Source organism: Adiantum capillus-veneris, chromosome 9 (genome assembly GCF_014529385.1).
Source record: "Adiantum capillus-veneris isolate H3 chromosome 9, ASM1452938v2, whole genome shotgun sequence".
Classification (NCBI taxonomy): domain Eukaryota; kingdom Viridiplantae; phylum Streptophyta; class Polypodiopsida; order Polypodiales; family Pteridaceae; genus Adiantum; species Adiantum capillus-veneris.
Window position 1 is genome coordinate 161,197,086 of NC_140939.1, and position 27,839 is coordinate 161,224,924.

A 27,839-nucleotide genomic window follows, 5' to 3' on the forward strand; every position below is an offset into this window, starting at 1 on the left:
TTTTGGGTCGTGAAATGTGTTCGCGTCATTACCTCCGATATGACTAGGGGAACATTTTACAACTTTGCCGCGAAGTCAATTGGACAACCAGTCAAGATATTTTTAAGCGACGAACCCAAAACGGAAAAATGCTTGTAAATGCGCCAAGTGTCATTTTCTCATGAACTTTCCCCTTGCAAAAAAATGGACGCTGATTTTTAAGCTGGGAGAGGACTCATTTCAGCTTTTGTCACAGGTTAAGAGCTATGGAGTGCTTCCTTTCCCTCTCATGTACAGTGTGGTGCTAAGAGTGATGCCCTGCACACTACACACTGCTCTCTCTCCCCCCTACGTGCAGTTATGTGATGCCCCACAAGAGGGCTCCTTATTTGACTGATGTACAGCTGTGTGGGTTCATGCTTTTGTGCTGAGGCAAGAGCCTCCTTGAGCAGGAACAGGGGTAGCTAGCTACTACTCCAAAGCAGGCACTGGTGAGGGTCATAACCTCACCATACAAGTGCAAAATCAGCGCTGTGTATGCGCTGTAATTTTACTGTTTTTCAGCCATACGGACGCCAGAACCTTTGGGAATCGTGCCCCACTGCCAAAGGACAGTTAGGGGACTGTTTGGGGCTGAAAACAGGGCAAAAACCAGTAAATACAACGTGCTGAATTTACTGCTTTTGGGCAGGAATCAGAGGGTATACGCCAGTAGAAGCGAGTTCCAGCAAGGGAATTGGTTTCGTGCAAGTTTAGGGGCTGTTATGCTGCCGAAATTTGGCCAAAACAAGCGGTATCTAGTGGGATACAGTCAAAGGATTCCAAGGACTCTTCTTTGTACTTTACCCTCCTAAAGAATAAAGAAATACCAAAAGGGGAGCCAATTTTGGGGCCTACAGGTTGTCGGCGTCTGCTCGGAGCATTCTAGCTTCCAAGCCGTGTATGATTAAGTGTTAATTCCCATTACAGGTTTCCTTTGCAAAGTGCTCTACCAGAACCTTTGGGAATCGTGCCCCACTAGCAGAGGACAGTTAGGGGATTGTTTGGGGCTGAAAACAGGGCAAAAACCAGTAAATACAGCGTGCTGAATTTACTGTTTTTGGGCAGGAATCAGAGGGTATACGCCAGTAGAAGCGAGTTCCAGCAGGGGAATTGGTTTCGTGCAAGTTTAGGGGCTGTTATGCTGCCGAAATTTGGCCAAAACAAGCGGTATCTAGTGGGATACAGTCAAAGGATTCCAAGGACTCTTCTTTGTACTTTACCCTCCTAAAGAATAAAGAAATACCGAAAGGGGCGCCAATTTTGGGGCCTACAGGTTGTCGGCGTCTGCTCACAGCATTCTAGCTTCCGAGCCGTGTACGATTAAGTGTTAATTCCCGTTATAGGTTTCCTTTGCAAAGTGCTCTGTGTGTGTGTCTAAAGTAAAGAATTTTGGGTGAAAGCCAACGCCTACCGCCCTACGGGCTGGTTTCATGGTTCCATTGCCGAGACATCAATCACTTTTTCCTTAAAGAGTGAGCCTGGATTGTTTTTGGTAAAGACACAGAGTGCAAGAACGCGGGGATTACACTATGGCTGACAAGGGGAAGGGAATTATGAAAGAGGGTTCCTCCTCAAAGGACAGGCAAGAGATTCCTATGGTTTTTGAGATTGGCGAGAGCTCACGGCCACGTCACTCTGTACCTCCTGTCAACGTGAATGTCCCTCCAGTAGTACAGGGCTTTATGACTGGGCAACTTGAGGATGATGCGTTCAAGACTCAGTTAGTTGCCGCCGTGAATGTCTTTTCGCAGCAGGTGCAGAATCCGAGGTTTATGGAGTTCTTGCAAGCGCCACCAGTGCAACAGCAAAATAGGCAACCTACGCCGCGTTCGGAGCTTGTTGATGCTCAAGCCCAGGTACTTCATGTGGCGCAAGAGGAAAGGGAACACTCGCATGTTGCGGAGTCGGGGGCTCCAAGCAGGTTCCTCCCGTGCTTGAACAGGTGGCTAGAACGCCTATTCCACAGGTTATGCAAGTTCAGTCCGCCACCTTTCAGAGCCAGCATGCTGTCTTGAATGGACAAGGAGCTGGATACCAAGCTATGCACTCAGTTTTTCCACCACCCACGGTACATCCTAGGTATTTCAGGGGTGGATCAATGTTCCAAAGTATGGCTGGTTATGCGCCTGGAAGTCAGCCGTACATGCCAGGAACAGTGTTCGGGGGTATGCAAGGCATCATGCCAAACCCCATGTATGGTACTATCGGCATGCAGCAAGGTTTCCACTACAACCAGGGCCAATTTGGGGTGCCACAGGGTCGTTTTCGCATGGCTGGTTTTTCTGGACAGCAGCCAGATATCGCACCTCTGATGCAAAATGTGAATGGCCAAGATGTGCAGATCATGCCTACTACAGTGCCCATGTTGCAGACCATTCCGTATGACAACTTGGGGGCACTAGAGAAGCCGAAGGCTTACAAAGAAGGTGGTGCAACAGTAAAGTTCAGTACCTTCAGTGGTTTCGAGGATAAGACAAAGGCCCTCATTTCCTCCAACAGTTTGATACAGCTTATGCGGGAGGGAATTTTACAGAGGCCTTGAAGGTCAGGAAAGCTGCCACTTTCTTAAAGGACAATGCGCTTACATGGTGGACGACATTGTTAATGCAAGGACAGGCACCCGCCACTTGGGTTTACTTCAAGCAAATGTTTGCATCTGCTTGGCTATCAAATGAATTTGAAGCCGAAGTCCTAACAGATTGGCACCAGGTTACTTCAGCTTCGTGCAAGAGCTTGTTGGAGTACAATAGGAGGTTTTGTAAAGCGTTACTCTCAGTGACCTCGTACAAATTTGTGCCACTGACAGAGCAGATAGAAAAGTACTGTTGTGGGCTGCCTAAAGGGCTTCGCGATTACTGTACAAAGAACAGAGTGGCTACCCTTACTCAGCTTATGGAAGTTGCGAACACTGGTCTTGCCTTGTTGAAAGGAGAGGACGGTGGATTTCCGAGCAGTGACAAAGGAGGGCAGCAAAAGAAAAATTCAGCGAAGAAGCCCTTTGTGAAAACGGCTCCTGATGCGTCACAGGGGTCAGAAAAGGCCACCAAAGACAAGGACTCAGCCGGGACTTCTGGAGCGCAGGCAAAGAAACAGAAAAGGAAGCCTTTTGTGCACAAGTCGCTCGAGGAAAAGAAGGTCCTAATGGCTGAGAACAAATGCTTTATATGCGAGCAGCCTGGTCACTTTTCTATTAATTGTCCAGAAAGGAAAAGGCCAACTGACTCAGAGGATAAAGAAGATCAGAAAGGCAAGAAGCCAAAACCCACGGCAGGTTTAGTGCCAGACATGGTGGGTGACAGGCCCAGCACAGATGCCAGTGAGTTATGCAAGGCATGGGGTAAAGTTAGGGATCAGACGGCACTCATCTTCTTTGATCCAGGTGCCAAAGCCAACTTTATCTCACCAGAGTTAGCTATGAAGCTGGGCCTCAAAGCTGAAGAGATGGGGTACACAGCAGAGGCAGGGTTGGCATGTCCTGCCCACTCAAGAGTGTGTTACTCCCATCATTGGAAAACTGCGTTTGCATATTTAGTCGTATGTCGACACTGAAGAGTTTTACATCATGCCGCTGGTAGGTTGTGACGCCTTGTTGGGGATCCCGTGGATGTTCCGAGTGCATGGAGTCTTGGATGCCTACAACAAAAAGATCATTGTACAGCATAAGGTCAAAACTCACATCTTGGATGTAAAGCTTAAAGGAGAGTCAATCCCTATTGTATCTGCTTCTACTATCACTTCTGTAATAAAGAATCATCTTTCTGTGTACTCACGTGATGTCTCAGATAGTGATCAATCAAATTTATCTGTGTTAGATAAAGAAAGGTCAGCATTTTTCCAAAAGTTTAGTGACTGTTTTTCTGATTCATTACCGTCGCAATTGCCGCCAGAGAGACCTGAGGACCATCGGATAGATTTGGTGCCAAGGTGTAGCCCACCAAATAGACCTCCCTACAGGGTTAGTGCGGCGCAGCAGAAAGAGATTATGGGCCACGTTGAGGAGTTATTAGAGAAGGGGCTGATTCAGCCTAGTTCTTCACCCTTTTGCTCCCTAGTGCTCCTAGTGCAGAAGAAGGATGGCTCATGGCGCATGTGTATTGATTACCGTGTGTTGAATAAGAATACCATCAAGAATAGGTTTCCTATTCCTAGAATTGATGATATTCTCGATCGTTTAGAGGGTGCTGCAATTTTCAGCAGGATAGACCTTAAGAGTGGGTACCATCAGATTCGTATAAGGCCAGAGGATGTGCACAAGACTGCGTTTAGAACGACATTTGGTCTTTATGAGTTTCTAGTGATGCCGTTTGGGCTAACAAATGCTCCTGCCACGTTCAACAGAATGATGGACCGGATTTTCCGCTCGCTTCAACAGTTTGTTGGAACGTTCTTCGATGACATGATAGTGTATTCGAAGAATGAAGAGGAGCATAGGCGTCACTTGACCATTGTGTTCGAAGAGCTGCGCAGTCACACAGGTTACTTGTCAATCCTAAGAAAAGTGAATTCTTCCTCGAAGAGATCCACTTTTTGGGCCACATAGTCTCAAAGGATGGTGTTAGAATGGATCCCGCAAAGGTCGAAGCTATCAAGACATGGCCAGACTTGAAGACTGTGCACGATGTCGGAAGCTTCTTGGGATTGTGTTCCTACTATAGAAGGTTTATCAGAAATTTTGCACAGATAGCATCGCCTCTTCACGCTTTGCAAAAGAAAGAGGTCACTTTCAGATGGACCCAAAAAGAGATTTCAGCTTTTAGTCTCTTAAAGGAAAAGTTGACTTCAGATCCAATTATTGTTTTGCAGATGTCAGGAAGTCATTTGTGGTCCAGTGTGAGGCGTGTGGCAGTAGCATCGGAGTAGTGCTAATGCAAGATGGACGGGTGATAGCTTATGAAAGCCGAATCTTGCAAGGGCCAGAGAGGACTATGCAAGTCTATGAGAAAGAGCTCTTGGCCGTGATTCATACACTTTCTAGCTGGAAGCACTACCTCTTAGGTGCTGATTTTGATGTCCAAACAGATCATCAGACCTTGCGATACTTCTTGACACGATCAAAGTTATCCGAAAAGCATATGCGATGGGCAAACATTCTTTCCATGTTCCACTTTCAAATTATGCATGTGGAAGGCAAGAAGAATGTTGTGGCTGATGCGTTATCAAGAAAGCCACAAATTTCAACTGTGTCAATTCCTTATCATCATGAGTTAAAAGACATGAAGGAACAGTATACTGCTGATGAAGATTTTGCAAGGATCTTTGAACAGTTACAAGAGGGGCAACATCACGAGCACTACCTCCTCAAAGATGGTTTTATGATGATGCATGGCAGACTTTGTGTCACTAGGCCACTGCGACATAAGGTCATGGAAGAGAGTCATGTCCCACCGTATGCAGGGCATCGTGGCATTGATGCAACAGTTAAAGGGGTACAGACATTCTTCTATTGGCCTACCTTGAGGAGAGATGTGGATGCCTTTGTGCGAGCATGCATAGTTTGCCAAAAGGTCAAGTTTGACACGCAAAAGGCACCAGGGTTGTTACAACCACTGCCGATTCCGGATAAGCCATGGGAAAGCATTGCTATGGACTTTATCTTTGATCTTCCAAGGACGCCAACAGGGAATGATGGTATATGGACCATTATCTGCAGGTTCAGAAAGCAAGCCCATTTTATCCCTATCAGGAAGAAGATAAAATCTGCTCAGATGGCACGCTTGTTCATGTACAATGTGTTTAAGTACCATGGTATGCCACAATCAATTATCAGTGATCGTGATCCTCGCATGACCAGTTTGTTCTGGAGAGGATTGTTTGAGAACATGGACACTACGCTCAAATTCTCGTCTTCGTTTCATCCACAAACTGATGGACAGTAAGAAGAGGCTAAGTCTACTGTCTTAGATCTGTTGAAATGCTATGTGTTAGATAATAAGGGCAAGTGGGAACAATATTTGCCTATGCTTGAGTATGCGTACAATAATACGATGCATTCGTCTACTGGCAAAGCACCTTTTGAAATTGTTGAAGGCGGCAAAAAGGTTCCTCCCATTTTGCATACAAAGGACAAGATCTTTGAGGCAGATCGATATGTTGAGAACATGGATGAGATGTATAAGAAGATAAAAGTTGCCATGGAGAAGACTAAGGCGAAGCAGAAAAAGGCTGTTGATCGTCACCGTCGTGAATTGCTACTATCACCTGGTGATTGGGTTCTGTTAAGGTTCGAAAAGGCAAGGTTAAAGAAGATGAAGGGCAAGGAACGGTTGTTTCCTAAGCTCAGCATGCGTTACTATGGGCCTTTTCAAGTACTTGACAAGATCAGCGATGTGGCTTACAGCCTGAAATTGCCTGATGCATGGAAGATTCATAATGCGTTTCACGTGAGTCTTCTAAGACCCTTCGTGGGTGATGTGCCAGAAGATATGCCAGATGAGGATCAGCCAGAAGTTGAGGAACTTGATCCTGGTACCTGAGCAAGTTTTGGCACATAAGGACAGAAAAGTTAAAGGACAAGTTGCAAGACACTATTTGGTGAAGTTCAAGAACTATCCGCCTATGGATGCAAAGTGGATGGAAGAGCATGAACTGTCAGAGTCACCAAATGTATTGCAGCTTTACCTTGAAGCCTTTGGGTTACAGCCTACTTATCCCCCAACCCAACGTCTGCAAAGGAGGGGTAATGATAGAGCTAGTACATCAAATGTACATATGAATTCAGTGTAATAGATGGAAATGACAAAAGTATGAAGGCCTCATTAAGTCATTTGTATCTATATGTTATAACTTATGACCTTTCTTGCGGATACATGCGATGATAAAAGAGTGTTAATAGCACAAGATCATCAGTGGCGTGTATTTATGGTATGCAATCGAGGACATTTGCGATTTCAAGAGGGGATATGTCACGGGGACGTGGCAACTGTTAACTATGTCACGAGGACGTGGCAACTGCTAACTTTAATTGTTGGTTTCTTTCCAAGGGGTTTTGTTGTATTTTTGAGACCCTCTTCTTGAAGTAGCAAACGGTAGGACATTGCATGGCCAATGTGAACGGTAGTTTCACCCGCAGATGGGTAGTGGTCGGCACTGGAATTCGTATGGTAAGAGGATGTCTAGGCTCATAGCAAGATCATATAGGTCCCCCCGTCGCACTTAGCAAGTTGGTGGATACTAGGAAGTGAACTCAATTAAGGCGTAAAGTCAAGGAGGGACTACCAACAAAAAGTATCCGACATTTGGGCCACATTGCACTTTTGGATGCGGTCCCAATGAGGATAGATGGTCAGAAGACCAGTGGGAGCCCAACGGAAGCATCTGCTAAAATTTAGGGAACTGCTATTTTGGGCCGTGAAATGTGTTTGCGTCATTACCTTCGGTATGACTAGGGGAACATTTTACAACTCTACCGCGAAGTCAACTGGGCAACTGGTCAGGATATTTTTAAGCGACGAACCCGAAACGGGAAAATACTTGTAAATGCGCCAAGTGTCATTTTCTCATGAACTTTCCCCTTGCAGAAAAATGGGCGCTGATTTTTAAGCTGGGAGAGGACTCATTTCAGCTTTTGTCTCACAGGTTAAGAGCTATGGAGTGCTTCCTTTCCCTCTCATGTACAGTGTGGTGCTAGGAGTGATGCCCTGCAGACTACACACTGCTCTCTCTCTCCCCTACGTGCAATTATGTGATGCCCCACAAGAGGGCTCCTCATTTGACTGATGTACACCTGTGTGGGTTCATGCTTTTGTGCTGAGGCAAGAGCCTCCTTGAGCAGGAACAGGGGTAGCTAGCTGCTACTCCAAAGCAGGCACTGGTGAGGGTCATAACCTCACCATACAGGTGCAAAATCAGTGTTGTGTATGCGCTGTAATTTTACTTTTTTCAGCCATACGGACGCCAGAACCTTTGGGAATCGTGCCCCACTGGCAGAGGATAGTTAGGGGACTGTTTGGGGCTGAAAACAGGGCAAAAACCAGTAAATACAGCGTGCTGAATTTACTGTTTTTGGGCAGGAATCAGAGGGTATACGCCAGTAGAAGCAAGTTCTAGCAGGGGAATTGGTTTCGTGCAAATTTAGGGGCTGTTATGCTGCCGAAACGGGCGGTATCTAGTGGGATACAGTCAAAGGATTCCCAAGACTCTTCTTTGTACTTTACCCTCCTAAAGAATAAAGAAATACCGAAAGGGGCGCCAATTTTGGGGCCTACAGGTTGTCGGCATCTGCTCGGAGCATTCTAGCTTCTGAGCCGTGTGTATGATTAAGTGTTAATTCCCGTTACAGGTTTCCTTTGCAAAGTGCTCTGTGTGTGTCTAAAGTAAAGAATTTCAGGTGAAAGCCAACGCCTACCGCCCTACGGGCCGGTTTCAACGTCGTCAGTGCCAATAGTGGGTGTAGAACTAGGTACTAACATATGCTCCCCAACACAACACACACCACACGCACACACACATGAGCATACATCAACACAAAGTTCAGTGTACTGAGTTTCTGTCATGACTCCGGAGATCAAGGGCACACTCAGCCATAATGAAGCCTAGCACTAAAAGAAGCATGAAATCGAAAAAATTAGCACAAATGAGGTAGTTGATAGGACATACGCACCACAAAAGATAGAAAGAATTAGCATAATATCAATTGGTCGTAACTCGGACGAAAACTTCACAATGTGAAGTCTACATGTCCGCTATACAACTAAAAAATATACCTAGATGAATCCAGGATAAGCCCAGATTCACCCTTGAAGGAAAGTGCAAGGTATAGACCCATGGTAGTCACCCACAAGACAATATAATTATTAGCTCCATCATGCATAGTATTGACTAAATTCCACGACATCCCCACTAACGTCGTCAGTGCCCAATAGTGGGTGTAGAACTAGGTACTAACATATGCTCCCCAACACAACACACACCACACACACACACATGAGCATACATCTACACAAAGTTCAACGTATTGAGTTTCTGTCATGACGTAAGAGCACCCAATCATGCTCCTTCAATTTCAAATCGCGACGATGGCGATCTGCTGCCTTTTTCTGTCATTCTTGAGATTTCTACAAAGCCTCGCAGACTTTGGCAAAAGCCGTATCTAAGTCGCGCGTGTATTCATCCGCTTCAAAAATCTTATCTTTCGTGCTTAGGAAGGGTGGAACCTTCGCAGCACCTTCAACAATCTCAAATGGCGCCTTCCCTGTCGAAGAGTGTATCGTGTTATTGTAGGAAAATTCCACCAAAGGTAAATACTTTTCCCATTGAGTCTTGTGATCTGAGATGTAAGACTTCAATAAATCTAAAACCACTGAATTGGCAATCTTAGATTGGCCGTCAAATCTGCGGGTGGAAAGATGACGAGAACTGCAACCGCGTGCCAATGTTCTCCCAAATTGTAAGGTGCAGCGGAATGAATGTTGTTCTTTCTCAAGATGAGTGCTCCGAACTGTGCTCAAGGTTCCTTTTGTTCTTATGGAAGGGAGAGCCTTCCGTTCTTAATGAGAGAGTGCTATGATCACAAACAAAGTGAATGGACACTATGCGTGCAAATGTATGAGACTGAGAGATAGGGAGAGAAGAGAGATACGACACCAGAGACGTAAAACCCTCCTCCGAAGGCCCCACTCTCGTTGGCAAGAGTGGTCTACGATTGATTGCACAAACTGGTACAAAGTGTATGCATGAAACTGATGCAAGTCTAGTCTAGGTCGATGTCGACGACGGAGATGGCGAGACCAACTCTATGGCTGAACTCTGCTACTCTTTATCTGCTGTCCAAAAACGTTGCTGGCTGAATTCTGCTATGGCTGAAAACGCTATGAAAAACGCTATAATCATGTTGTGTGCAACCAGAGGATATGCATCTACACTAAGTGTCTGGACATGCACGGTATGCGAACAGGCTCACAAAAGTGCCAGATCACTTCCTATTCTAGACTAACTTGACTGAACTGAACCCTGGTCATGCTGTAGCTTGTCCACGGACACATAGGGTTGGATGTGTCACGTGACATCCCCTCCTTTTCAAAGTGAGGTACTGGTACCGAACTGTATGGCGTTGAGGGAGATCGCCAATAGCATCCAAAATCCTGGAAGGGACTCTTCGCCGGCCCACTCTGATGTGTGGGTCGTGCGGTACTTGAACTTCATAAAGGTCTGCAACGCTTGCTTCTTTGGTCCGCGCCGAAAGCGACACAAAGTCTTCTGAGGCTCCTTCGATGCTTCAACTTCGTCTAGAGTCATGCTTCTTTCTCCTTCAAGAATCTCCATGGCTGAAGATTCGTGAAACCATTTCCAACACAAAACCATGAACATACCCATTCCATGTAAAGTGACTGGAAAAAACATTGTCTTCCTCAAAGACTGTGCATGCAATGTAGATGAACAAAAAGATGGAGTGCCAAACCATTCACCACACATACGCTAACGATGAGATCGAATCTTTCTCTTCTGATCTAAAGCAATCAACTGTGGCAATTCACAACGGAAATGCCCATGCTTGGTGCTCATACTTTCTTGTGCTCTTCCTACAAATATGTCATGCCAAGGAAGAGACATAAAATGTGACTTCCTTGAATGCATACTTTTCATGAACAACCCGCATACATTCGTGCTCATTCATGAGTGAAAAGTGCTCAACGTACAATATGTCATGCCTAGTAAAAGGGATCACATAAAGACACTGACTAAAATACAAGAAACGATCCCGAATGAAACACTCGAACAATGCGTGCAGATGAATCATGCGAACACATAATACTTCCTGTGAGGGTCCTTTGGACCTAGGTTCGAGAGCCAAGATCGATTCTTCCTGACTGATCGAATCTACAATGAGATTAGCTTCACTAGATAAAGTATCAACTAACACATCATCCTTGTGAACAATCACATCATCTTCATGCAACTCATCATGCTTGTGAGAAATCACATCTTGGTCATGCAAATCATCATGCTTGTGAGAAAGCACATCTTGATCATGCAAATCATCAAACTCATTATTATCATCCAAATCATCATGCAAATCATTGGCATTCAAACATCATGCAAATCATGTGTGTCATGCTTGGAAGAAGAAGAGAGAGTCTCCTTCTCCTGAATCCGTTCAATCTTGTCCTGCACATTAGCAATGAGAGAGGAAGAATGAACAACTTACTCTCCACGAATGACAATGGGAGAGTCACTTTTGGCATGGAGAGTGAAAGTGTTAGCCTCCCAATCAATGAGGGTTAAGCTCATGAAACCATCGAATGCCCAAAATCATATCACATCTTGAGAGAGGAGAGACAAAAAAAATTCTACGGAAAGCAGTTTATTGAATTGTAAACAACACACCAAGGCACTCTTGCGTGATGAGAGAGTCCATACCGGGAACAAAGCCAGAGACCTCGAGAGAGGATTTCAGACTAACCTTTAGGCGGGCTCTCTCAACGAGAGAGGGACTGATCACATCATGCATACTACTTCGGTCAAACAATATGACAAAACGGTGCCCCGTCGTATGACCATAACATTTAATGAGAGAATCATCAATGGGAGGGTCAGGAGAAACTTGGGGCACACTCGTGTTGTCATTAATTGCATTGACAGAGAAAGTGGGTTCTGTGGATTCTTTAGATTCATTTGAATCAAGCTTAGGACATGTTCTTTTTATGTGACCCTTAATGTGACAATGAAAACAATGACCTTCCTTAGAATAAGTGCTTTGCTCTTCCGATGTGATGTATCCTCCTACAATTCCTTGTGCTACCTTTTCATCTGGAGTAAGCTTAGGTTAAGCAATTGTGTTAGCCTTACCCTTAGGTTCATTGGAAGAATTCTTTTCTGAGAGACTGTTGAAAGATTGGTTAGAAGAGTTACTGTTCTTATCGTTCTGGGAAGTCTGAGAAGTCTGCGAGGTACTTGTGGAAGTCTTGTTCTCCTTAGGCTTTCCCTTGTTGTGCTTCATGTCCTGTGCGACAGCAATCGCTACCGCCTTGTTGAGATCGATTGGATCAAGCACCTCGACATCGTACTTGATATACTTGTCCAATCCATAAAGGAATGCCTCTTTGCGTTCATCATCCGACTTGCGTAATTGGGTACCTAGCTACAAAACATGATTAGAAAAAGACATAACCGGCATACCATTTTGCTTAAGAGCGCCCCAGTCGTCCTTCAATCATGCGAGGTACTGAGATGGCATAAACCACGCCTTGAGCTTGTCTTGGAAATCAACCCAATTGAAGGAAAGGGGCGTGAATTCGTCGCCTTCCTCTAGGTGCGCGGCTAACTGTGCCTCTTGCCATGCGTGGTACCAATTGATGGCATCACCGGCAAGGTACATGGCTGCCATCAAAACTTTGTTATTTCCTGTCTTCTTAGTTGTCGCAAAATAAGCATTAAATTGATGCAACCAAGAATGAATAACTGTAGCATCCATCTTACCATCATACTTACTGAAAGTCAACTTTTCTGTGACTAGGTTGTTAGAATCCGAATCGTGGCTTGCGCCACTTGAGCAACTTCCACGATCTTTGGCTGCTTCGGACTTCGAGGCAAGTACTTGTCGAACCAATTCTTGAGTGCGGAGGTCTCTTTCAGCCTCACGCTCGGCCTCCAAGGCCGCTCTTTGAGCCTCTCGTTCCTCCTTTCTTTGTGCTTTTCTTTCGTTTCGTTCATCACGCTCGCGTTCTAAAGCAATGAGAGTCGCTTCTTGTTTTATTGCATTTCTTTCATTTCGTTCTTCGCACTCGCGTTTCAAAGCAATGGGAGTCGCTTCTTGTTGTGCTAGCGCAATTCGATTCGCTTCTCGTTGTGCCAGCGCAAGGCGAGTCGCTTCGCGATTCGCTTCTTGTTGTTGGGCCAACATGTCCATTGACCATCGCCTCCATGAAAGTTGGTACACCTCGTGGCGTAGATGGAGAAGGGGGAGGGTTGGAAAAATCTCTTGGTGGGGAGAACTCTTCGTCGCCTCTCTCATGCTCATCACCTGTATGCGAAGTATCCATTCCGCTTCGGGTGATGACCATGCACTATGATCTTTGGTTCTTAAGGTCACGAGGAACTTGGGTTCTTGAGTGTCTTGAGGTTCTTGAGGTTCTTGAGGGTTTTCTATCGCTTGCAATCTGTGTTTGAGAAGGATCTTCTCTTCACCCAAGTTCTACTCTTTTCTACGGGCGCACCCCTTGGCGGCCTTCTGCTCACACCAAGGTTGCTTCTTCCCACCTCACGTTGATTGGCCAACCGCTAAGTGCACGTCCGCTCTCAATGAGTGAAAAGAGGCACAAGGGGACGCTCAATAAGCCCTTCTTTCCTGGGATTCATGTCACTCTTCAAAAACACGATTAGGAATCGACACGCCCAAGTGAACTTGGGTCCGTGCGACCGCAACAAGCAAAAAAATTCTTGTGATTCTTGTGGTCCTTTCCTTGAGTAATACAGAACACTACCAAAGCTCTGATACCAATGTAAGCCTTAAGGTGCAGCGGAATGAATGTTGTTCTTTCTCAAGATGAGTGCTCCGAACTGTGCTCAAGGTTCTTTTTGTTCTTATGGAACGGAGAGCCTTCCGTTCTTAATGAGAGAGTGCTATGATCACAAACAAAGTGAATGGACACTGTGCGTGCAAGTGTATGAGACTGAGAGATAGGGAGAGAAGAGAGATACGACACCAGAGACGTTGTAAAATCCTCCTCCGAAGGCTACACTCTCGTTGGCGAGAGTGGTCTACGATTGATTGCACAAACCGGTACAAAGTGTATGCATGAAACTGATGCAAGTCTAGTCTAGGTCGATGTCGACGACGGAGATGGCGAGACCGACTCTATGGTTGAATCTACTACTCTTTATCTGCTGTCCAAAAACGCTGCTGGCTGAATTCTGCTATGGCTGAAAACGCTATGAAAAACGCTGATTTTGCTGGTCTTTAGGGCTGAAAATCTGCAGCTACTGTGGGCTGAATTGGCTGTGGGAAAAGGTAGAAATTGACCAACTGAAATAAGCCAAGGGCTGAAAACTGTAGCGCTTCTTGCTGGGATGAAAAACCCTAGGCTTTGTTGAAGCTTCTGGCGGAAACGCTATGTCAAATGATTGCCATGCGGTGACGATTGCTGAAAACGCCAAGTGGGAGAAGGCTAGGCGATGATGGACCAAAAACGCTAGGCTTGGTTGAGGGAATCGCCTCCAAGGGGTTCTTGCTTGAGAAGTTGCCTATTGAGCGGTGGAGCTCCTGCTGCCTCTTCTGCCAATTAGTGCTAGTCTAGGTTTGCTTATATACAAACTTACTCAATTTGCCCTACCTACTTTCCAACAAAAGTCACTTAAAAATAATAAGTGAAAAATGTCAAAAATACGTAAAATAGGCTAAATGCACTAGAAAATTCCCCCGATGGATTCTGATGGGAATGCTTATGATCATGTTGTGTGCAACCAGAGGATATGCATCTACACTAAGTGTCTAGACATGCACGGTCTGCGAACAAACTCACAAAAGTGCCAGATCACTTTCTATTCTAGACTGACTTGATTGAACTGAACCCTGGTCATGCTATAGCTTGTCCACGGACACATAGGGTTGGATGTGTCACATTACACAAATTGCCTTCCAAAACAAACTCGTAAATCTGGGGTCCCTGTCGGAGACAATCATCTCAGGCATGCCATGTAATCTGAAAATCTGGGCCACAAACAATCTCGCTAAGTGATCCGGCTTGATTGATTTCTTTACTGGAATGAAATGAGCCTACTTGCTAAATCTGTCAATAACAGTCGAGATACCATCGTGCCACTGTGTTCTCGGGAGATCAAAAATGAAATCCATTGCAATACTTTCCCAGGGGCGGGTGGGTATGGGGAAAAGCTATAACAATCCCTGTGCTTTATGCCTGTCAAACTTGACCTTCTAGCATACCAAGCAATTGTGCACAAACTCGTCCGCATCCTTCTTGAGTCTCGGCCAAAAGAAGTATTTCTCTCATAGTTACATGGGACGGCGGGTCGGGGTCGGGAACGGGGACAGGATGGCAAAAGTCAGGAAACGGGGACGGGGGTCGGAACGGCAAAAAAAAGAGAGTTTTTTTGGCATTTTTTGACCTACACACATGCCACACACATAGAGCATCACTTTGACCACAAATTTACACTAAATAGACCAAAGAACACGAGTCATATAAGTGGAAATGTGCTAATAAAACATCGATGATCGATGGATACAAAATGAGAAGTGCATGCCACAAGGGCTTAAGAGTCAAAAAGCCTAAAGGACTTCGGACAAGCCTAAGGCCTCAAGGATAACAAAAAGTACAAAGGGCTATGTAGTAGGTAGAGTCGTAGACTCAAGCGTCTAGACTCGAGAGTCGAGTGATCAATGATCATCAAACTCAAGAAGTGCTCGCCTACTGAATCTCCATATCGTCGTCCTAGTCGAGGTCGTCAGTGACGTATGAGGGCTCGGGAGGCTCGCATTGAGACTCGAAGTCCTCTTCTAGCTCCTCCAAAAGTGTATCGGCCATAGATGGATTCTCTTGTGCCATCTCCCACTCAGTGAAGGGATCTGCCTTGTGTGTGACGCTCTTGGCAAGCATGCGCAAGTTAGCACTCACAAACACCAAATCATTGGCCCTCTGGACCCCAAGGCGATTCCTCTTCTTAGAGGCAATGTGGTTGTACACACTCCATAGTTTCTCCAAGCAGCTAGTGGTACATGCTTGGCTAAGGACACGAACAGCCAAGCGCTGCAAATCTGGGCCATCTCCTCCATAGTCCTCCCACCACAAAACCGAGCCAATCTTGTTGCGATCATGTTGCGCATCTACACATCCATAGGAGCCCTTCTTTTGCCTGTAGTTGAGTAGCTCGTCTCTAATCTTGCGCCTAATGTCACTGCTAGGCTCAAGGCGCTCCAATGCAAGCCGCCATCCTTTGCTCACCTCCTTGTCGGTCTCTTGACGCCTTCCCTGAAACTCAGGGTCAAGCACATAAGCTGCCGCATGAAGTGGAGAGTAGTATCCATTCCACCTCGACTCACACAAGCCATGAATCTCCGCATACTAAACAGGGTCAGGCACAAGCTTCTCAAGTGCCTCTATCATCTGATCCATGGCTTCGTAGACTTTGCCAATGCATGGCTGCAAGCCATCCACCACTCGAAGTAGGTGTAGAATAGGCTTGACCATGGCGTCAAGAGTCTTCACCTCCTCCCACCAAGCGGCGTCGTCGGCCCATTCTCGGCATTTCAATCCTGTTGTGCTGATGTAGACTTCGGCATGGCTTGGAACTCATCACTGAGAAACAGGCCCCTTAAGGCTCCGCCACATGTAGACAAGCGGCCTAGCATAAGCCAATTGAATGCAAATCTTGTCTCTGAATATTTGAGCAAGGACAAGTGGCTCCTCTTTGAGAATTCATGGCGCACTTTTTGATGGTTGAGCACAAAGGAGACAATTCGAGAGGCGTCACCAATGGTGGGTGAAATCCATGACAAGTTCCCTATGTCCTTCAGGAGGTTATTGAGGGTTTGCGCAATGCAAAATGTGACATGGATGCTGGGATACATGCCCTCAATGATAGCCCCGGCTGCCCTATTTGACGCCTCTCCATCTGCAACCATACAAAGGACATTCTCCGGGCCGGTGATCTTTATGGTGCTTGTCCACTCCGCAGCAAGCATCTCGGCGGCCTTGCCACCATCATGTGACTCCACAAAGCACATCTCCCCCCGAGAGTAGGCCACCACCCCGTGGATGGACCGCTTGCGAGTGTCGCTCCATCCATCTATAAGGAGAGAGACGCCATTGGTCTCCCACAAATCCTTTGTTGCTTGGGCCGCTTGCTCCACGGCAAGCTTCTCTTTGTCAAGGAGGGTGGTGCGAAGCCTCTCCGATGAAGGTGGCACATAAGAGGAGCCATATTCCCCTATTTTCGTAACCATGGTTCGAAAGTATAGAGACCTATCCACACAAAATAGAGCATGTTGTGTTAGTATGGAGAGTCGAGAGTCGAGAAGTTAGAACCCATTATGAATACAAAATGGAAGATTGCAATGTGCATATGCCAAGGGAAACTCACCGCGAAGCATGGAAGGCAATGTGGTCGTGGAAGAAGAATCGGGCAACCAACCTATCCACCTCTTCCTTCAATTTAGGATTCCAATTTTCGTTGAGTCCTTTGGCGATGCGGAACGGAAGAGGACGGTGTAGATGCATGGCTCTTGAAGCCTCGAGAGATGTCGTCAAGGTTAGCTTCCCTTTGCTCTTGCGGTGTCGTCGCGGCGGAGGGATCAACGGCAACAAAATGGCCCCTCTTGGCCACTTCCGCGACCTCATACACCGTGAGCTTCTCAAGAAGATCCAACCTCTTCTCGGGAGTTACTCGAGAGCAAAACTTCACCTCGTCACCGGGTTCATGAAGAAGATGGGCTCGCACTTTGTTTGAACCACCCGTTCTCTTGTATGGGCATAGCTTGCATGTCCATGGTCTTGCACCGCCACCTTTGCCACGCGTGCTAAAGTCGACTTCATCCCACCACCACCACGTTTGCACGGCAGGCCTCCTTCGAGAAGAACCGGCTTGAGAAGTGGAGTTGGCTTGAGATGACATGATAGTGGAGAGACTCGAGAGAGTAGAGCTTAGAAGTTAGAGGAGTTAGAGGAGAGCTTGTGTGGAGAGAGTAAAGGAGAGCTTCAAAGTGAGTAGAAGAGGGAGAGGAGAGCTTCAAAGTGGGTAGAAGAGAAAGAGAGTGGAGACTCAAGGGTAGAGTGTAGAGCGTACAGGCCACGGCGCGTAGTCATGCTTGAGCCTTGAGCAATGAGACTATGAGTAGAGAGGAGAGCTTGAGGGAATAGGAGGCCCAAGGGGGCTTTTATAGCCTCCCAAGGGCCAAACCCCCCCCCCCCCCCAAAATATAAACGTTGGTTGCAACTGGCCGTTTTTTAAAAACTACAAATTTTAACCCGTCTGAAATTTCCCAGTCGTCCCTAATCCGTTCGGTCCGACTGTCCCAGGTCCGGCAGCTTGCGACCCACCCGTCCGGCCATATTTCCGACCGTCCCATGGCGTCCCCATCCTTCCCCGGCCCGGTTACGGGCGTCCCCCGGCCCTAGGGCCCGCCCCCCCCGTCCCATGTAATTATGATTTCTCTAGCCCTTTCATGGTGGTAGCAATGCCGCGGTGACCTGGAAAAGGCGAACACTGGCATTCAATCATAACCTTTTCCCTCAACGGCTGTGTAACGCACAAAATAGTTTTCATCATCAAGTAGCCATCCCGAACGGAGTATCCCGCTATTGTCTCCCCATCTCGTATCCGTGTGAAAACGTCTGCAAAATCCGGATCTGTGGCATACTGGTCAACCATATCCTCGAAGCTCCTATGATGTATTGCGGAAATAGCCGGAACCAACGGCTTCCGAGACAAAGCATCTGATACCACATTCTTCTGTCCCTGAACATGGACAATCTGGAAGTGAAACTGTGACAAGATGTTCGCCCACCGCATCTGCTTTTCCGAAAGCTGCTTTTGTGACAAGAAGTAGCGTAAACTTTGATGGTCTGTGAAGACAGTAAAATCCGCTCCAAGTAGGTAGTGCCGCCACTGAGTAAGAGCATGGATAACCGCAAAAGCTCTCTCTCATAAATGTGTGCTATCATTTCCGGCCTTGAGAACAATCGGCTCTCGTAAGCAATGATATGGCCTTCTTGCATTAAGACCACACCCAGACTACGACCACAAGCATCACAATATACTTCAAATGACTTCTGCAAGTCCAGCAAAGTCAAAATTGGTCTTGTAGTCAATTTCTCTTTTAAAGTCTGAAAGGCAGTCACCTCTGTGGGTCCTCGCGAGAAAGGGACTCCTTTCTGTGTCAAGATATGCAAAGGGGAAGCAACCTCTGCAAACTTTTGAATGAACCACCTGTAGTACGAACACAGTCCCAAGAAGCTTCTAACTTCATGGACATTCTTCAGATCGGGCCAATCACGGATAGGGAAGCCATACGTGCTGCGGAAAAAAATTCGTAGAAGAGAAATTGGTCGTGCTATGATACTACTGTAACAGACTTGGACACTCCAAGTCAAGAATCTACCGCAACAGCACCAAATAACCACTTCAAAACAGTTCACAGTTCACAATTTATTCGACACTGGCCCGGCAGAGTTCCGTGTCTAGAGATATTGGCCCCAAAGACTGGCGCTCCTTTCGGTATTTCTTCTTGTATTAATCTGAGTTCAAAGTACAAGAGTGTAGGCAGGCGCTCACACTCAGACTCTGCGTCCAGATGCTCTGAGTTGTGAGAGGCCTGCTCACATATTTAAAGGTACAAGGGATGCGAAAAGCAGAGCCCCAAAAATTGAAAATCAAAAGCCCTTTAAAAATAAAGCAGGAGCTTTCCTTTTCTCTCTCTCTCTCTCTCTCTCTCTCTCTCTCTCTCTCTCTCTCTCTCTCTCTCTCTCTCTCTCTCGCTTAATAAAATAAAGCAAAGAGGCTCTCTCTTTCTCTCTCTTGCTCAATAAAGCAAAGAGGCTTTCTATCTCTCTCAAATTGCGTGGAAAAAGCAATGCCAAAAAACTGCCGCCATAACTGCTTTCCGAAAATTCCGCCGCAAATCACGGAGACGTCCGTACAGCTGCCAGTGTTAGCCCTCCCACATCAGCAATTAGGGTTAGGGTTTTTCTTGCAGTTAGGGTTAGGTTTTCCAGCAATTAGGGTTAGGGTTTTCTACAATTAGGGTTAGGGTTTCCAACAATTAGGGTTTCTAGCAAAGGGTGTGTGTGTATAGCGGGCAGCCACGTCATCACTTTGTGACACGTATTCTTCTCTCTCTATCTCTCAGTCTCATGCACCTTCAATCACAGTGTTTATCCAGTTTGTTTGTGTCCATTGCACTCTCTCACTAAAGGAACGGAAGGCTCTCGCTTCCGTAAGTAAAAGGAACCCTTGAGCACAGTTCGGAGCACTCATCTTGAGCAAAGTTCAACATTCACTTCCGCTGCACCTTACATCGGTTGGAATGAAGTTGGCCTTGGCTTCTCCATCGAAGAAGAAAAGGGCTTCTTGGAATGGCACTTTGCCCCATGCTTTGCAAAGTTTGGTACTTTCGTTCATTTGATCAGGGTCGGTCCTCACAAAGTCTGGTACCGATCTTGCTTTCGTCTTTCCTTTCTTCCGCGCTCTTTGGCTGCTCTAGAATTTCCTGGTTGATCTTCTGGTAGTCCTTTGGTTCTCTTTTCAAGAATTCTGTCCAACTCTTTTTGCAAGTACATGTTCCGCTTTTCGGCACTCGTCTGTCCTTTCATCTTTCCTCCTGACCTAAGAGGAGAATCAATGGCCTCACGCCATCTCAAGTAATTGTCATCAATCGAGTAATTCTTTAGGTGTTTCGCAAATCTTGGTTCTTTGGGGTACTTGATCAATCTTTTCACACATATGTCAACAAACAGTTGATGTTTGTACTCTGTTCTAGCAAACTTTTCTGCCAAAAATTTGTCCAAATCTTCATTCTTTTCTTCAGTTCCCAAATTGCATTTCAACTTTTCTCTACCTACCACCGTGAAGTGTTATCTGAGTCAGATTCTCCACGAGAACCCATGTGTAATCTCGGGTTCTTATGCAAACAAATGGAAACTTCAAAATCAGAACAGAAGAGAAGAGAGAGAGAGAGAGTCGACAAAAGGCCCGGCGTAGTTCCGTGCCCCAAGGTATTGGCCCCAAGTCTGGCGCCCCTTTCGGTATTTCTTTATCATTAATCATTGCCAAGTACAACTCCCGAGGGACCTTTGCTCTCAGACTTTGCATCCAAATGCTTTGCAGAGTGAGGCCCTAGGGGTCTTACAAACTTACAAGGGATGCTCAAAAGCGGAGCCCCAAAGCAATCAATTCAAAAGCTTCAAGTTCCAAAAGCATCTGGTCCAAAAATTGGCACCAAAAGCTGGCAATGCAAATCACATGATTCCCACAACTACCACGTCATGAGTCAATGCAAATCGCGGAGCATCCGTACAGCTACCACGTCAACCAGTTCCGCACAATTTTCTCTCTTTTTTTTCTTCTAGTGTCCTTAGGGCCCCATCGGTATAAGTTGGGACAACTTATAACTTTGGGTCATCAATTTGGGAGCCACGTTATCGTTTGTGACAAAACTCCTCCAAATTGGTGGATATTGCGGATGTAGGTACTATTGCCATGTAAACATCGACCATACGAGGTACTAGGTAGCCTTACTACTGTCGCAAAATACCAGCCTTGGTGCTCACTTTGCCTTGAGAGAAAGTACAACCACTTGAATAGTCCTATCGTGAAAAGATTGCGGGTAAAGATGAAAGGTAAAGGTACTCGAAGGTATTTCCAATGGTTCCATGTTGACAGAAGTGGATTCACGCTACATGCGAATGCAAATGCAGAAGAGGGTTAGGGTTCCTTTCTCCAACTCCTTCCATCTCCGTAGTACTCAAAATCTAGATTGTCGTGTATCTGATGCCGATCTTCATTCAAAGACAACGATGAAGACTGGAGCGCGCCCGATGCACGATGGACTAAGGGTGGGAGTGGCTAATAAGTCCGAGAATCTGGGCACAAAGATTCTTTGAAGAAAAAAAAACTAAGAGAGGTTCTTTTGGTTCTTGGTTCTGCTTGGGTTCTTAGTGGTGCTTCCCTTGAGTTCACGAAGCCGAAGCACGCACAGAGCTCTGATACCACTGTGACATAAAAACGCGTTTCGGCCCTTAGAAACTCCGAAACGGCGAAACGGGCGAAACGAGACTATTTTTTTTTTTCTCCCCTTTTGACCTGCTGACCCAAAACGGGTGTTTTAGGATTTTTAATCCCATTACAAAGCCTTACGAGGAGGACGCTAGCTAGTTTCTTATTGATATTTAGGCATTTTATGTAGTATGGCCAAAACTTAACTCATGTATTATTGGTCTTTTGGTCAGGACTCAAAATTCAGATCATGTATTAGGAACTGCTGGTGTGATTTGAGTCCTGATTCTTGATATGAGAACATGAGTTTAGACATTGTTATTTGTTTTGCCATTGTAATTTATCATGGTTTTGGCTTGGCTAGGTATTTCAATTTCAGCTCTTACCTTGTCACTCGTGACTCAAGTCTCACATCTAGATTTTCGTATTTCACATGTCTTGACAGGTGAATTGTATGTATATTCAATGTATAATTATAAGTACATACATGTAAAACGAAACCTGTGTTTCGCTTTCTCTGAGCTCCAAAACGAAACGTTTCAGAAACCTCGAAACCCCGAAACGTTTCATGTCACACTGTCTGATACCAATGTCAAGTGCAATGAAAGTGTTTAAGGATTTAGCTCGGATCTAGTCCTCTCCATAGACAAAAGGTTACTTTCATTCACTTGAAAGAATTGAACTGAATCGAATGAAAGAGAGAGAGAGAGAGAGAGAGAGAGAGAGAGAGAGAGAGAAGAGACAACACCGCATGTCGAGTCCCAACCACCCTCAAGGGCCCCCTTACTCTGTTGCCAGAGCAAGTACTTGCTTTATTTCTTGCACAATGTCAATATAATGATGCTAAATGATGAGATGCTAATGGCTACTTGATGTAGATGCTTGGTACTACTGAGATACTCAAGGGTACTCCAAGTACTTGGTGCTTGGTACTGTGGGTACTTCGGGGTACTGAAGGTGCTACTGAGGTGCTAAGTGGTGCTGCTAGAGATACTTGGTACTGCGATGACAACGACGACGAGGCTGTGGGCTGATCTGCTATCGCTGGGGACGACGATGGGCTGAAAACTGAAATCGCTGAAGAGGCTATGGGCTGAAAGCTGAAAACGCTGAGGGTACTACGAGAATCTCGGAATGAAAACATTGATTTGGTCTGCTAATGGTGATGAGGCTAAGGTTGAAAACGCTGGTGCTGAATTCTGAAAACGGTGGGCTGAATCTGGAAACGCTGGCTGTGGTGCAAAACGCTAGGGATGCTGAGGTGCAATGGGCGCTAGATGCCCCTGCAGGTACTAGTTTTGATCTGCTGCAAGGAAGAGCCCTAAGCTCTCATGTATAGCAAAATGGGAGTGGGTCAAGCAATAGGGAAAAACCCTCGAATAGGTTTAAATGTAGTATTTATAACTTACTATTTATAATTGACTGTTCATATGCCTCTACATGCCTATATGACTTTATGACTGTACTATGTGAGCGAGGGTATGCAACTATTGACCTGCCTGATCATGCATGTCCAGAGGCTCACAAAGTGTCAGGCTAGATTGTAAGCTATACTAACCAAGACTAATGCTGACCTATAGCAGTAGCTTGTCCACATGGCTCAGGAGCAATGCGCACATCACACACAGAAAACCTTGCTCCACACACACATCGAAGCAAGGAAATACTTGCAAAAACAAACAAGGAAATACTTGCTAAATGACCCATACTAAAGGGTGACCAATACCAACATAGGGACCAAATGTCAGAACATCTATAGATCCGTCTTCATCACCAAGAGGACCACCAAGCGCGTCTTGATCTAAGGCTCCAATGCTAGCTGCAATCTCAGCTGAAGTAGGACTAGGGAGGCCTTCCAAGAGGTGGCAGCTAGAGTAGAATAAGCGAGTAGGGCCATCTGTGGCAATAGAACTAGGGGTTGTGGCAGAAGGCCCGGAACACCAACGGAGAAGACAGATCTCTGTCGCAAGAAAGCTAAAACTTGTGGCAGGGGAGGAGAGGCTGAGCAAGCTACCTTGGCAAGGAGAAAACGGAAATCAACCTCCAGGCTCCATGGCAGCGAAATTGACCAACAGCAACAATCCTCCATGGCAGCAGCAGGCTACACAAGCAACAAAAGAGGCCGTGAATGCACGCTAATGTACACAAAAGCATACGAAAGAGGTCGCGGGCAATGACAGGTGCTAGGGAGGGAGTGGGCAATGATGGCAAGGGCATGCGGTAAGGTGTTGCAGAGCAAAACCTTCCATCAAGCCTTAAGGGATCTCTCTCTCTCTCTCTCTCTCTCTCTCTCTCTCAAGTGGCAATTGGTCAGCTCAGAGTCTCATCACACAGACTAGAGATCGAGGTGGGGCGAGCCCATGACATCTCCAAGGAGGAGAGAGTCTGTTGAGTATGCAGAGAGGAAGTGGAGGTGAGAAGCATTTTGTTTGCAAATGCACGGCTTATGCTGATATTAGAGGCCAATACGAGCCACTATTCAGGGGACAACCTACCCTCCGAGAGATCATGCACTCTCGAAATCAAAGACAGTTAGGGCGCTACTTGCTAGAGATACAGAGGCACGGGGACACGCTTCTACAACCACCCACAAAGAGTCGCGTGGGGGGAGACAGTTACAGCTTACAAACTTCTTTCAAAGGGAGTGACCTCCAGCAAGTTGAGACGAGCCCAGGCCAGACAATGCCCGCCTGCTACTGGATGCCAGGCCCCACGACTCCATCGCAGACACATCGAGGAGATCTGGACCCAAGCACATCGAGCTGATGAGGAGAGACAAGCCCAGATGATGGCTCACCCAGCTGCGTTCATTAGGGCAACCCTTGCTTCCGACCCTCCCATGTACTACATTTTACATCCCCCCACTAGTACAAGATGGAGCTAGCTAGATTGATGCATTTGCATGGTTGTACTACCCTGTGCATATAGACATGCACATACCCCTAGTACTAGAGCTCCACACGCCCCCCATAGATCCCATCATCCACCAAAAGTCCTTTTCTTTTACTCTATATACCAGTTTGAACTATTTTGTCTTTTCCAATAGACGGAGGGTACACACACATGTATACTTGATTTGTCTCATAGGCCGACTTCGGCCTCATATAGACGTTAGCCCAAGAAACAATCCACGTACTATGAGCTTGGCAAGCAACATCTTTGGATCAATAATCCCCCAAGTCTCCCTCCTCCCTAGGCAAGACAACTATCCGATGAACTTGCAGCCATGTTCGTAGACCCATCTAAACCGCTCCACTGAAAGTTACGCACTAGGTGGCACAAACGTGCCATCTCTCTCCATCTCTCTCTCTCTCTCTCTCTCTCTCTCTCTCTCTCTCACACACACACACAATTGGGTACCTTATGCATAGTGATATACCCTGGAATGTTTGAAACAGCTAAGTGATATAATTGTACCAATGAGCTTGCACGATTAAGATAAACACCATCACAAAGCTTTTGAATGTTGTCTGCAATAGGCTCAAAAGCAAGAACTCTAAACCCCATTGCAGCAGCGGCAAAAGTAGCCATTCCCACATTTGCCCCAACATCAACAATCACCGAATCTCTTGTGTCAAGGCCTCTTGCTTTCAACCTCTGAAGTACTGTCTGCACAGTTTCAGATATGGCAGGTTTTTGGAAAAGCTTGCCTTTGAGAATGCGTTGGAAATTCCGGTTTGGTTTTTCAAAAGTGCCCAGTTCTGCAATGGAAATAAAGAATGGATGATTAACCTTCTCCACTTTGTGTGCCACAACTGGACCAGTTTGTAAAGCTGTATTGCAATCAAACTCGAGGGATGTAAGAGGCCTTTCTCTGAGCTGTTGCACAGCTTCTCTTGGTAATGTCATGTTGGAAAACATGCCTGGTTGCAAGTAGCATAGAGCATATGACATGGGAAATGGACCAAATCTGTATAATACAATTATTACAAGACCGATGACAATGAAGCATGCAATGCTTCTCCTAAGTCCACTACGGGCTGACAAACTTCTTTCCCGCCTCCATGATGGAAACTTTGCAGAACCCATCTAGCATTTACTGGAGAAAATCCTGCAAAAGTATGCACACACACCATGAGTCATGCCTTGGTGACAACAAGCTAAGAATAATGCGCTTGACAATTATAATTGTGCTCAGAAGAAGAAAAGGTTGTTCCAAGGCAAGATGACTGTACTATGCATCAAGCAGGGAACAACTATGCAAGGAGAGTTTTCTTGAATGTACATCATTAGATCCTCCTCTTTCAAACATGGACTACAGGCACAGACACAGGAAAGCCCCGGAAAGCTGAGAACTCTGATTATCATTTTGCAATCAGGTCATGGCTGCGAATCTGACAATGTGTACACATGAAAGACCCTCTTCTACATTGCAAGCAGATGGTATGCACAACAAGGATTGGGTACATGCTTTTTAGGAGCCTTTGAAGGAACTCAAAGAATGTCTTTAACGTTTTTGCACTAATGTGAACTAAGAAGCAGCTACAGAAATCCACGCGTTCCCACTTCACCAACCACAACAAAGGAGAGACTGACATTCAGAATGGCAGATCGGCTTCATCGTCACCAGCTGCGCCCCTTCCCTACTGGAGCATAGTAGAGACTCGATAGTGAAGGCTAGTCATTAGCGTTCGATGTGTAAGTGTTCGACGCGTACACATTGCTATATTCACCAGACACACGATGGTCACACATTGCTATTGTCGAATGGAAAAACAAAATCAAAATGGGGACTTCTAAGAAGGCATTCATTGGTGAAGAAGGGATGGAGCCATATTTGGGCACCCACAGGATCCAAATGTTGGTGCCGAGTTGGTTGCGAGGTAATGAAGACAGTGTGGATGCCCCTATATCTTGTAGCTAGAAGCCACTTCTTGAAGAAGAAAAGAGAAATATTAGACATGGTAACCGCCCTTAGGTATGTGCAGCGTTGTAACTTCCATTAACAAGGGAATAACTCACCATGGCATGTTGTTTTAAAGGCATGTGTGTGTGTGTGTGTGTGTGTGTGTGTGTGTGTGTGTGTGTGTGTGTGTGTGTGTGTGTGTGTGTGTATATATATATATATAGAGAGAGAGAGAGAATAGACTTGAGATAAAGCCTCGCTTTAAGGATGCATGTGAAAGTAGGAGAGGTAATCTATGGAGGTGTGCATATTATTTTGACTTATGAGGAACCCTCCTAAAAGTTATTATCTGCTAACCCTTTTAGGTGATCCAATAGATGCACGAGGTTCAATGTATAGTCACTAAGACTTGTTTTTGCTCACCAAAAAAGATCCATGGAACCAAAAGCTCTTGTACAATAAATTGACTTTGCACTCTTCCCTATTTCTAATGTGAGAAAAGTGAGTGCACTCATAGCTATGAAAAGATAAACTATCGGTTTCTTTTTTCTTGCGGGGACGGGAAGGGGGGGGGGGGGGGGGGGAGATTGAATTATTGTCCACGGAGGTCAAATATGACCTATGGGACCAAAAACAAAACATTACAACCATTGCTTTCGGGTGAAGCATAGATACATATCAATTAAGGGCTGAGGGTCTATCAAGAGGGTAATGGAAACAAAAATGATAAAACCTAAAGGGGGTCAGGTGAGGGGGGTTAGGTGAGGGGGATCCGGTTTGGGAGTTTGAAACTCTTGGACGATGGCTTTACCACCTCGATCGACTACCCATTTGCCTTGTTGGCGAGCTTTGTGCATCTTTTTGAGCTCACTTGCGTTGGCCTTGATTTGATTCGGGGTCACGATCCAAAGCTTTTTTCCTTTTAGGAGACGAGACTGACGTAGTAGCTTCCACCTCTCTTCTTTATCCTTGACAGTAAGGATACAATGCTCATGTAACATTCCTATGTGTTTCACGGATCCAGAAGACAGCTTCTAGCTTGATATTTACTAGTTGGAGTTTGTCGTTGAGCTTGGCGATTGCTTCAAGAGTATCCTCGTATGTGCACCATGGTGAGTGGAGTCCCCCAATCTGGACCTTCAGGCCAACAAATTCTTGTAGCTAGTTTTCTTGTAAGACTGCTTGAATTTTGTTGTCGATCTTTTTATGTATTGCCTCGTTGACTTCTTTTTTAATTGCTTTGATAGTTTCAGAGAGAGAGGTTTCAACCTCATGTGCTTTCGCAAGTAGAGCTTGGCTCTCTACTTCC

The 27,839-nt window shown here is 45.8% G+C and overlaps 1 protein-coding gene across 6 annotated transcripts in view; it reads right to left on the reverse strand.

Moving 5' to 3' along the window:
• The window catches only part of LOC147451485 (FkbM family methyltransferase), a 67,068-nt gene extending 40,691 nt beyond the window's left edge, over positions 1-26,377 (reverse strand). Inside the window, exons 1-2 of one of the 6 annotated variants that reach the window (XM_086520379.1) lie at positions 26,221-26,377; positions 25,102-25,735 (exon numbers count right to left, since the gene is read on the reverse strand). In XM_086520379.1, coding sequence (XP_086376505.1) covers positions 25,102-25,713 — 612 coding nt within the window. In that variant the 5' untranslated portion in view covers positions 25,714-25,735; positions 26,221-26,377. Of the gene's footprint in view, positions 1-25,044; positions 25,736-25,859; positions 26,072-26,095 lie in introns of those variants that run through there. The other 5 variants (XM_086520374.1, XM_086520377.1, XM_086520375.1 and 2 more) reach the window with 5 other exon arrangements.
• Positions 26,378-27,839: the final 1,462 nt, after the last annotated feature.